General features: G+C 42.6%; 1 protein-coding gene across 1 annotated transcript; it reads left to right on the top strand.

Moving 5' to 3' along the window:
• Nucleotides 1-689: 689 nt before the first annotated feature.
• cd8a (CD8a molecule) lies at nt 690-11,060 on the top strand. Its single transcript, XM_079582528.1, has 6 exons — nt 690-819; nt 8,848-9,171; nt 9,450-9,545; nt 10,018-10,122; nt 10,843-10,882; nt 10,999-11,060. The coding sequence occupies exons 1-6, from the start codon at nt 771-773 to the stop codon at nt 11,048-11,050; spliced, it is 666 nt and encodes a 221-aa protein (XP_079438654.1). The 5' UTR covers nt 690-770; the 3' UTR covers nt 11,051-11,060.
• Nucleotides 11,061-12,128: the final 1,068 nt, after the last annotated feature.

Raw genomic sequence — 12,128 nt, forward strand, 5'->3', positions numbered from 1 at the left:
TAGCTTTCTCCGGAGGCTCTGTGCATCATCAAGGCCCAGCGCAGAACCAGTCACTGAAATAAGTGTTCTTGTCACCGGTTTTAATCCTGGGTGTTTCGGTAACAGAAACACTGATGTGTGTCTTTGTAAAAGTCTGCTGTGGCTCCGGTTCACAACACATGGAGCTAATCCTCCATGATGACTCTGTTTACATCTTAGGGCTAGACACTGCGGGGAGGGGGTTCTGCTGAGGGGCAGTGGTGGTTACTCGGCTGGTGACGAAAGGTCGGAGGCGTATCCTGGAGGTCGAGGGCGTTTCCTGAAGGAATCAGGCGTTTTATCCCTAAAATGGCCGCCATCAGAGTTTCTACAGATTACTCGAAAATACGTGAATGTGCCAAGGCAACACTTCAGGCATGGTTTTAATGAGGGAATGACATAATAACATGATGTAAAGCTTGAAAAAGTCGATTTTGCATAATACCCCCCCTTTAAAGTGACTAACCCGGGTGTAAACCAGGCCCTAGAGGCAGCTCTGAAACATGTCTGCCATGCTCCTCATGTTTTTGCACAGAGGGGTCTGACTCTGCAGCGGCCCCTGCACCTCCCAAATGCACCCCTCTGATTGGCAGCTGTGGTCAGGGGGCGGGGCCGGCTCCATCTCTGGATCAAACTCCATCAAAGTCATTTCTGAGTCTGCACGTAAAAATAAAATAACCTCCTCACAGAGAAAGTTAGGAATAAAAACATCCCAAACCCTCTGGACTCAGTGGACCTGTGGACCTGTGGACATGTTGGAGAAATGGAGCCTTTTCTTTCTGATCCTGGAGCTCAGCTCAGGTAAAACACTTTACGCTTTAACTATTCTTCCAAAATCTAACCTGTATGATCTGAAATAATTATGTTTCACAACTATTTTTCTGCACAACTTTGTCAGAAATAAAATAAAAAGGTTTAAAAGTCATTGAGCTGCAGATTTCGGCTGAAAAGTTTCCCGTTGAGTCAGATTTACTTTTACATTTCCCACATGTTTCTTCACAGGGATCGTTTTAACATCATCAATCCCACCTCATTTATTTAGCTTTGAACCCAAAAAAACAAAACGAATGAGTTTATCTTAAAACTAAAACATGATCCCGAATGCCTCTGAGCAAAGCCTTGTAGCTAATATGTCACAAAATAAAACAAAACCAAGGAACAGTGTGTGTTTGTACATTTATTTCCTGTGGTTTTAAGGCCAGACTCTGCAGGTGAAGAGGAAACTTTTCAAAATGACTTCAGTTTGAAAATCACTGACTTAAAGATGAGACAAAATGTATTGCAGGTTATTTTTTATAGTTTTATGTTTTCATCTAAAAATAAGTTCTTTAATACATAAAAATGCTCTGCGATGAAATCCGAAAAATTGATTTTGTGACATATTAGTATATATGTATATTTTTTTACTTCTGCCATTTCACTGCAAAACTCATTTTTTGCTGCTACATTCTGGGCCTTGAATTGTGTCGTATTTTTAAAGTGTGTTTATACTGTTTTATGCCGCCTGTAAGGGGACCATGGGAATTTTGAAAGGCGCCCACTTATAAAATGTAGTTTTATTATTATTTCTTTGTGGAAAAATCTTTAAAAAAATTAATAAATCTTGTTTTATGAAATAAAAAATATTGTTAAGTCCAAGACTTTAAAGTTTGAAGTCTGCAGGAGCGGCAAAAAGTCGCACCAATGTGAGAAAATTACAATTAAATCTTTGGAGATAATTTTGTTTTTGTTTCCAGGTGAAAGTTTATATGTTAGAAACCGATTTGGCCCAAAACCTGAACATTGAAACAGAGTCATTCTCGCGGACTAGAATTTGGAAATGTTCCAGCCGTGTTTGACGTGAAAACCTTTTATTTCCTCTTTAAACTCTGACTTTAAACTCATAACTCCAGTCACTTCCATCATTTACAGGAAAGTGATTTGAACAGAGACCGAGCGCACACGTAAACACGGGGATGTCTTTAAGATGATTCTGTAATAATAACTCCATGTAAATAATGAATAAATACATTTTCAGCTCATCGTTCCTCCACACTTTAGATGAAGCTTTGTAGATTCTTTTATTTGATCGTCCGGGTCGTTCTTCAAACCAAACCCTGAGAAACACTTTGACCCAGACATCGGCTTGCCCTCTTTTCAGGAGAAAACATGTTTTACTAAAGTTCCTAAATATATGACTTTTTCAGTAACTCAGGATATAGAATATTTGTTCAATTAAAGTAACTGGAATTACAATAATTACAAACACGGAGGAAAAGGAAATCTGACTGAATTAGGACTATTTTCATTTTTATATTTGTAGTATCGTAGCTCAGTTAAATATTTGAAACAGTAATATGTAAGATACAATCTGTTACCATTTCCCAACACTGGTGAAGATATAACTTTATTTTATAACAGACACATTAAAGACCTTTAGAAATAAATAATCAGTACAGAGGATTTATTATAAGATCAAAACGCTGGCGGGTGAAGATTCTTTTTTTTTTTTCTTATCTTTTTATTTCACAGAAGTTGCCAACAAACAACACAATCTATGAGGTTTTACCCCTCATGTCCCACCCACTTCCCTTTAACAAAACACACCAAAATAAATAAGGCAAAATAATACCAATGATAAAAAAGGAAAATTAATTAAAAATAAATACATTTTAAAATGCATTGTTACACTTGGCATTATGAACAGCAGTAATAATCGTAGGGATGTCCTGGTTGTTGTTTTGTTGTTTTGTTTTTCCTTTCTTTACACTATTATTATTATCATTATATTATTATGTTAATAATATTAATGATTACTGTTTTATTGTTTTATTCCACTTTCTTTCTTGATTTCTTTCTTTTTGTTCTTTTCTTTTCAATTGAGTTGAAATGTGTCATCCTAATTGAAATTTAATTTAAGGGAGACCAACTTAGACATTTTTGGTCATCACGACATCGATATGAAACATGTGTATTAGTACTGCAACAGTACTAATACAGGTATAAAGCAGCACCATCATTTTTCATACTAAATCCATACTAAATAAATAAGTCAGGAATTCTGAATGTTACAAACCTAATATTCTACACTAATGTTTGCTTGCTTTTTAAAATGATCCATGGAGTCACTGCACCCCCTCTGAGAAAATGTATAACTTTATGCTCTGATAAAATGACTCGAGCTACTCGATCCACTTCTAGAGGAGAATGCAGCGTCCCGACATGTAAAACTGCCTTCGCTAAATCTGCTTCTCTGTGATCGGGTCAGTGGAACTCACGCCAACAGAGATTATTGCAAGTGCGACAATCAAAAGTTTTGACTAAAAAATGGCTTCTAGAAAAACAAACTTGCACTCATAATCTGTAGCGTCATGTGGGAGCGACCGTTCACCTAGAAAAAGGACTGGTAGAAAATGTTCCAATCTTGTTTAAATTAAATGTATGTTTTTAATGATGTCAAAATGTATAAATCCATGGTCAAGTTTTCATTTACATTTAAAATCCGTTTCTGTAACATCAACCTGCCCAGGGACGACAGGTGGAAATGAGCATCTTTGCTCTAACCTGGCACAAAGCATCTTTCCTTTTGGTCAATGTTAAATTGTGCACTGTCCCTGTCTAAAAAATAAAACATACCACACCATTTTATACCATCTAGTTCCTACTTAAGCAACATCCAAAGGTACATTTACACATGTGATTCCTGAACAGATGATTTGTTGTTACAGATGATAAATAATAAGGGTCTTAGCCCATAGTCACGTTTCAACGGAATCTTCCATGCTTGAAAGTAATGTGGGAGGGTGAAGATTCTAATGAGTCGCCTTGTTTGTTTGTTTGTTTGATGTTTGTTTGTTTGTTTGTTTGTTTGTTTGTTTGTTTGTTTGTTTGTTTGTTTGTAAATGTGTCCTCTGCATTGAACCCCTTCGATGCCGCTGGGGCGACCCGTCAGGGGCAGTGGTCGACAGCAGTGCCGCGCCCGGGGACCCGTCTCCATGATGTGGAGCCAGGCTGATGGTCAGAATCACCTGGCTGGAGGATTCACCTGTTGTACATGTTTTTAGTGGTAGGGGAAACCGGAGTACCCGGAGGAAACCTACGCAGACACGGGGAGAACATGCAAGCTCCACACAGAAAGGCCCCGTCCTGGTAGGAATCGAACCCGGGACCTTCTACCCGCTGTACTACCTCAGGCTGTTGTTGAGGCTACAACTGTGTAGAATAACTACATGTGCAGTAAAAAGTACCATCTCTGCTGAGAAAAGGATCCTATATTTCGAATGTACTTAACATAACGAGGAATAGTCAGCTCGATAAATGCTTCTTCTGAACAGTCTGTATAATCATTATTTCCTCATGTTTCCATCTGAATGACTGTGATAAATGTCAGAAACTAAACGTCAGAGCTTCAGGAGGAACCTTTACGACATGTTTCTCTGAAGTTCAAAATAAAAGTTCACTTTGTTTTGGAATGAAAGAGCGAGTTTTTCCACGTCTGTCTCTGTGTTTCGCTTCACAGAAAAGAACACGTTTCAAAGTAAAGTCGTGAGTCATGTGACCATCACGCCAGTGCTATCACCGGAGAAGGTCCAGGGGATAGAAACGGTTCAGATGTGAGGAAACAAAAGGAAATGAACGCTTTGTGCAATGAAGGCGCTCGAAAACAGGCCGAGAGTGAAGTGAGAGTGAAGGAGGCGCTGAGGGGTTTCACAGAGGAGAAAAAGATCTGTTTACAGTATGTAAACAGATGTAAACAGATCGTGTGTGTTCTGTTGTTTCCTGATGGTTTTGATTGGTCTGAAAATGCTTCTTTTCTGCTCAGATTTGAGGAAACACTCTTTTCTCTCTTGTCTTTTTTGCAGATATTAATGTTGCACCTTTTCATGGCCCGAGTGTAAAATGCCTCTGCGTCTTTTTTTGTCTTTTTCCAAAATCCCAAGGCCAGACGCTTGGCAATTTGGGCCATTTTCATGCATAAAATAGTTTCTTTTATATGAAAACAGAAACCGTCAGAAAACTGGCCGTGCGTTTGTCCTCATGTTGAAGTCAGTGATCTGCAGCAGGAGGACGTCTTTACATTTAAAACGTGCCTCTGTTCACCTGCAGCATCTGGCCACAATAGTCAACATCTTCATGGTGTGATTGAAGCGGCTTCAGAGTTTTGACTTGTTTTTGTTTGACTGATTTCAAAGTTCAAATGAAACATGAATGCTGGGGAAGTATTCAGAGGCGTGTCCAAACTATTCTCACTGAGGGCCACATGCAGAAAAATATACAAACGACTGGGCCGCACTCAGTAGAGGTCAGGTATGTAACTTCACCCCTGCACTTCCTGCTTGGCTGGGTGTGTTTGTGGTCATCTGGGGTCCTTTTGTAGCTGATCTATGGAGCTGGGGTCCTCATGTATATGATCATGGGGCTGGGGTCCTCGTGTATGATCTATGGGGATGGGGTGGTCATGTATATTATCTATGGGGATGGGGTCCTTGTGTATATGATCTATGGGGATGGGGTCCTCGTGTATATGATCTATGGGGATGGGGTCCTCGTGTATATGATCTATGGGATGGGGTCCTCGTGTATATGATCTATGGGGCTGGGGTCCTCGTGTTTATGATCTATAGGGATGGGGTCCTTGTCTATATGATCTATGGGGATGGGGTCCTCGTGTATATGTTCTATGGGGATGGGGTCCTCGTGTATAGGATCTATGGGGATGGGGTCCTCGTGTTTATTTTTTTTAATTTATTTTTTAAATTTTTTTTTTTATTATTGACATAAAACACAGCTTACAAATAGCACATAGACAAAGGGAAGACACATAAGGGTTGGGTACATATTTGATTATTCGTTCTTGGGTTCTGCGTGGATGTGTGGTGTGTGTGCTGAGTAGGTGTGCAATATGAGTAAGAGAGAAAACACAACAAAAAAGATGAAAGCAAATAATAAATCATGGGAAACAAATCGTGGAACATGAAAAATGATGATAGTAACAAATAATAGTAAGGACACAATAATAATGAGGTAAAGGTAAACTGAATGGGGTAATGAACATGAGGAAGGGTAAACATTCAAGATTGGAGGAAGAAAAGGGAGAGAACAAACAGGAAACTACAATATTAAGTTCTGTCCTCGTGTTTATGATCTATGGGGCTGGGGTCCTCGTGTTTATGATCTATGGAGCTGGGGTCCTCGTCTATATGATCTATGGGGCTGGGGTCCTCGTGTTTATGATCTATGGGGCTGGGGTCCTCGTCTATATGATCTATGGGGCTGGGGTCCTCGTGTATATGATCTATGGAGCTGGGGTCCTCGTGTATATGATCTATGGAGCTGGGGTCCTCGTGTATATGATCTATGGAGCTGGGGTCCTCGTGTATATGATCTATGGAGCTGGGGTCCTCGTGTATATGATCTATGCCGCTGGGGTCCTCGTGTATATGATCTATGGAGCTGGGGTCCTCGTGTATATGATCTATGGAGCTGGGGTCCTCGTGTATATGATCTATGGGATGGGGTCCTCGTGTATATGATCTATGGGGCTGGGGTCCTCGTGTATATGATCTATGGAGCTGGGGTCCTCGTGTATATGATCTATGGGATGGGGTCCTCGTGTATATGATCTATGCCGCTGGGGTCCTCGTGTATATGTTCTATGGGGATGGGGTCCTTGTGTATGATCTATGGGGATGGGGTCCTCGTGTATATGATCTATGTGGCTGGGGTCCTCGTGTATATGATCTATGGGGATGGGGTCCTCGTGTATGATCTATGGGGATGGGGTCCTCGTGTATATGATCTATGGGGATGGGGTCCTTGTGTATGATCTATGGGGATGGGGTCCTCGTGTATATGATCTATGGGGATGGGGTCCTCGTCTATGATCTATGGGGCTGGGGTCCTCGTGTTTATGATCTATGGGGATGGGGTCCTTGTCTATATGATCTATGGGGATGGGGTCCTCGTGTATATGTTCTATGGGGATGGGGTCCTCGTGTATAGGATCTATGGGGATGGGGTCCTCGTGTATATGTTCTATGGGGCTGGGGTCCTCGTGTATATGATCTATGGAGCTGGGGTCCTCGTGTTTATGATCTATGGGGATGGGGTCCTCGTCTATATGATCTATGGGGCTGGGGTCCTCGTGTTTATGATCTATGGGGCTGGGGTCCTCGTCTATATGATCTATGGGGCTGGGGTCCTCGTGTATATGATCTATGGAGCTGGGGTCCTCGTGTATATGATCTATGGAGCTGGGGTCCTCGTGTATATGATCTATGGAGCTGGGGTCCTCGTGTATATGATCTATGGAGCTGGGGTCCTCGTGTATATGATCTATGCCGCTGGGGTCCTCGTGTATATGATCTATGGAGCAGGGGTCCTCGTGTATATGATCTATGGAGCAGGGGTCCTCGTGTATATGATCTATGGGGCTGGGGTCCTCGTGTATATGATCTATGGAGCTGGGGTCCTCGTGTATATGATCTATGGAGCTGGGGTCCTCGTGTATATGATCTATGGGATGGGGTCCTCGTGTATATGATCTATGGGGCTGGGGTCCTCGTGTATATGATCTATGGAGCTGGGGTCCTCGTGTATATGATCTATGGGATGGGGTCCTCGTGTATATGATCTATGCCGCTGGGGTCCTCGTGTATATGATCTATGGAGCTGGGGTCCTCGTGTATATGATCTATGGGATGGGGTCCTCGTGTATATGATCTATGGGGCTGGGGTCCTCGTGTATATGATCTATGGAGCTGGGGTCCTCGTGTATATGATCTATGGAGCTGGGGTCCTCGTGTATATGATCTATGGGATGGGGTCCTCGTGTATATGATCTATGCCGCTGGGGTCCTCGTGTATATGATCTATGGAGCTGGGGTCCTCGTGTATATGATCTATGGAGCTGGGGTCCTCGTGTATATGTTCTATGGAGCTGGGGTCCTCGCGTATATGATCTATGTGGCTGGGGTCCTCGTGTATATGATCTATGGGGATGGGGTCCTCGTGTATGATCTATGGGGATGGGGTCCTCGTGTATATGATCTATGGGGATGGGGTCCTCGTGTATATGATCTATGGGGATGGGGTCCCCGTGTAACCAATCTATGGAGATGAAAACCCTAAAAAAAATCCAATATTTGATATTAACTGAATCCCTGCTCTCTGTACTTGTCAAAGACGAACTTTTATGACCATGTAATGGTTTCTTATTTGTCTGTTAAGTCAGAGTGGCGTTGTTGAAACACAATTGCATAGCTAAGGCTAAGGATATAAGAGGATATAAGAGGATGGGGAGAGCAGCCGCGTTGGGGTGTAATCTGTCTTAGTACAACCTGTCAACCTTCATCCACATTTACAATAGATATTTTCAATACGTATCGATGTAAATTAATTTATTGAAACACTAGTATATAATTCATGTTTAGAATTGGCTAAAAAGCATTTTCTTTATTTATCTTATTTGAATAAAAACAAACCTTCTTTGGACCCACCACCTACAGGAGGAGACCTAAGGGGCTGGTGTGTGATTTGGGCAGCTCCAACAGCTGCCCCCACGACCCGGAAAAGGACAAGTGGAAGAAAATTTATTGGATGGATGGATGGATGGATGGATGGATGGATGGATGGGAAAATAAAAACAAAAATTCACATTTAGAAATGACTAAAAAGCATTTTCGCCCAAAACTAAGACTAAAGCGACTTCAAAACCCCTCTGTCTCTTTGAGAAAACTCGGACAGAAATCTTGATGTCTGCCTCATTTTTATTGGCTTAATGGTCTCTGTAAACAAGCAAACAGAGCAGACTGTACATGAATAAGTGTGTCTGTGTGTGCTCCTCCGCAGGTGGCTCGGTGGCGCCCCCGCTGGCGAAGACAGTCCCTAATGGGCAAACGGCAGAGATCACATGTAGGATTGAAGGGGCTCCCACTGTGGTCTGGTTCCGGGTCTTGGACGAGTCTGGGATGGACTACATTGCCTCAGTGACGTCGTTGAACGGCATTGTTAAGCACAAAGGTGACGAGTTCGACTCCCGCTACAGCACTGAGCGGCTCAGGTCCCACGTGCTGGTGCTCAAGGCCTTTGGGGGCCCTGACGCTGGTGCCTACAGCTGCGCGGCTCTGCAGGGCAAAGACGTGAAGTTCGGGCCTGTGACTCGCCTCCAGTCAGGTCTGAGCACACGCACAAGCACACACACACACACACACACACACACACACACACACACAGCAAAATGGTCATGTTATCCTCATCCTCACCACCTCTCACAAAGATGTCCAAGTGATCAGAGAGTAACCAGCTCTACAATTAATCAAAAACAAAGTCTGTATCTCAAATTCTGACATTTCATCAATAAAAAACATGTTTTTTCTATGACTTTATTAGCCTCAGTGCCCAGTCACAAGATGGAAAAGATCTTTGAGTCACTGCTTTTGCTGTTCCCTCAGTGAAAGCAGCAGAACCAGCTCCTCCCTCAGTGAAGACCACCATCACCACCACATGGACTCCGAGCCCTGCCCCCTGTGTCTGTCCGACGCCGCCAGGTACTTTTACTACAGTACTAATACTGCATACAGGTAACTGGATAAAGTCACAGGTGACTGGATGAAGTCACATGTAAACTATTTCACTAAAATAACCAACACACACAATTATTCACCAATAAAATGTGTGAGTTTCATCAACTTACTCTGATTAGTTTTCACGTTATGTAAAGAAATGTACCATGAATTTAGCCAGACTTGGGCCATTTTCAGACAGAGAAAACAGGAAGTTCAGAGCGCGACCGGTCTCTGCTGATTGGTCAAATGCCACAGAGGCGGGATCTGTGATGTAAAGTGATCTCTTCTGATTGGCTGAGTGAAGACTCATTATACTCATGTGCAGCAGAGGAAAGTGTGCGGAAATGACCAAAAGTAGTCACTTGCCCTATAGAGGGTTAAGAGCGCCTTAGTTCAGGCCTGGAAACAGGTACTGCAGTACTGTGTAGTAGTTAAAGTATTGTGTACTCCTCAGCGGCTGTAGGTCCGATGCACTGCTCTTTGATGATCCTGGCGCCCCTCGCTGGAGGCTGTGGGTTACTACTACTACTACTGCTGTGTACTGTGCTCTACTGTAACCGTGAGTACTACAACTGCTGCTACTACTACAACCACTTCTTAGAGTAGTTTTATCATATAGTACTTTTTACTTCGACTTCAGTAGTATTACATTGAAGTATTGGTTTCTTACTTGATTAAAAATAATTACTTTTTCCACTTTGAGTAAACATTTAAGCGCCAAATACTTCATTTTGATCGATGTGATCTAACAGTGGTTCCCAACGTGGGGCCCCCATGGAGCCTCAGAGGCACTACAGGGGCCCCCCAAAGCTTGTCTCCAAAACAAGTACGTTGAGAAAAAAAAAAAAGAAATACATTTATTTGCTAAAATGTATGACTTTTAATCAACATTTAGCCTACAGTCATTTATTTAGATATTAAATCAAATAATTTAATCTAAAATAATAACAAATTCCTTTGAATAATGTGATGTCCTGGACTGTAGGAATGGCTGATCTTTAATATAATACATGTAGATCATCTGCGCAGCTTGATCTTTAGAATGATTTCGTTTTTTTTTTTGTACCGTACTCTGGGAGTTTTCTTTTTCCACTGGATTTTAGGTTTTGTTTCACACGTCACTGAAAAGAAATCACACTTTTCTGCTCAGTTACTCATAGTACTCAAGTAACATTTTCTCCAAGTATTTCTTTTACTCTTATATTTGGGCTCCTCTACTTCTGCTACTCTGCTGCTCCACTTCCTGTCCATGACTGCAGTCCTTGTGCTTGTTTTGCAGGCGTGCGCACTCGCCGATGTCCTCATCATTACAAACGGAAGTACGTCTCACTGAACATCCTAATATTTTGGAAGTTTTGAAGAAATCATTTCACTTGATGTCACCCCAGAGGCTGTGTTTAATCATTTTTCCAACATTTGTTGGTTTGTGTTGCAGGCCAAGGATGGTGGCGCCGGGGAAGCAGCTCATGACCAACGCTCACATGTAGAATCTGTCCTCACATGTAGAGTCTGTCCTGCACATGTAGAGTCTGTCCTGCACATGTAGAGTCTGTCCTGCAAGGTCTGTCCTGTACATGTAGGGTCTGTCCTGTACATGTAGAGTCTGTCCTGCACATGTAGAGTCTGTCCTGCACATGTAGAGTCTGTCCTGCACATGTAGAGTCTGTCCTGCACATGTAGAGTCTGTCCTGCACATGTAGAGTCTGTCCTGCACATGTAGAGTCTGTCCTGCACATGTAGAGTCTGTCCTGCACATGTAGAGTCTGTCCTGTACATGTAGAGTCTGTCCTGCACATGTAGAGTCTGTCCTGCACATGTAGAGTCTGTCCTGCAAGGTCTGTCCTGTACATGTAGGGTCTGTCCTGTACATGTAGAGTCTGTCCTGCACATGTAGAGTCTGTCCTGCACATGTAGAGTCTGTCCTGCACATGTAGAGTCTGTCCTGCACATGTAGAGTCTGTCCTGCACATGTAGAGTCTGTCCTGCACATGTAGAATCTGTCCTGCACATGTAGAGTCTGTCCTGCACATGTAGGGTCTGTCCTGTACATGTAGAGTCTGTCCTGCACATGTAGGGTCTGTCCTGTACATGTAGAGTCTGTCCTGCACATGTAGAGTCTGTCCTGCACATGTAGAATCTGTCCTGCACATGTAGAGTCTGTCCTGCACATGTAGAGTCTGTCCTGCACATGTAGAATCTGTCCTGTACATGTAGAGTCTGTCCTGCACATGTAGAATCTGTCCTGCACATGTAGAGTCTGTCCTGCACATGTAGGGTCTGTCCTGCACATGTAGGGTCTGTCCTGCACATGTAGAGTCTGTCCAGCACATGTAGGGTCTGTCCTGCACATGTAGAGTCTGTCCTGTACATGCTTTTGTACATGCAGCCTTTAAGAGACTGTTTTTCTGACATTTATGGCAACATTTCCGGGTTGGGAAATTCTGGGTATTTGACATGGGAATTAACGGGAATTAATTAATTAATGATTTAATATTGAAATATCTTTCAAAGGAAAAATGAAAAGTTGTAGTTGCCTGGCAGGTCCAGAAAGTCAGAGATTTAGTT

The sequence above is a fragment of the Gobius niger genome (genome assembly GCF_951799975.1).
Source record: "Gobius niger genome assembly, chromosome: 24".
NCBI classification, from domain to species: Eukaryota; Metazoa; Chordata; class Actinopteri; order Gobiiformes; family Gobiidae; genus Gobius; species Gobius niger.

Coding starts and splice junctions, on each gene's coding strand:
- cd8a (XM_079582528.1), top strand. CDS start 771: ATGTTGGAGAAATGGAGCCTTTTCTTTCTGATCCTGGAGCTCAGCTCA. Junction 820..8,847: donor GATCCTGGAGCTCAGCTCAG/GTAAAACACTTT, acceptor GCTCCTCCGCAG/GTGGCTCGGTGGCGCCCCCG. Junction 10,123..10,842: donor TACTGTGCTCTACTGTAACC/GTGAGTACTACA, acceptor CTTGTTTTGCAG/GCGTGCGCACTCGCCGATGT.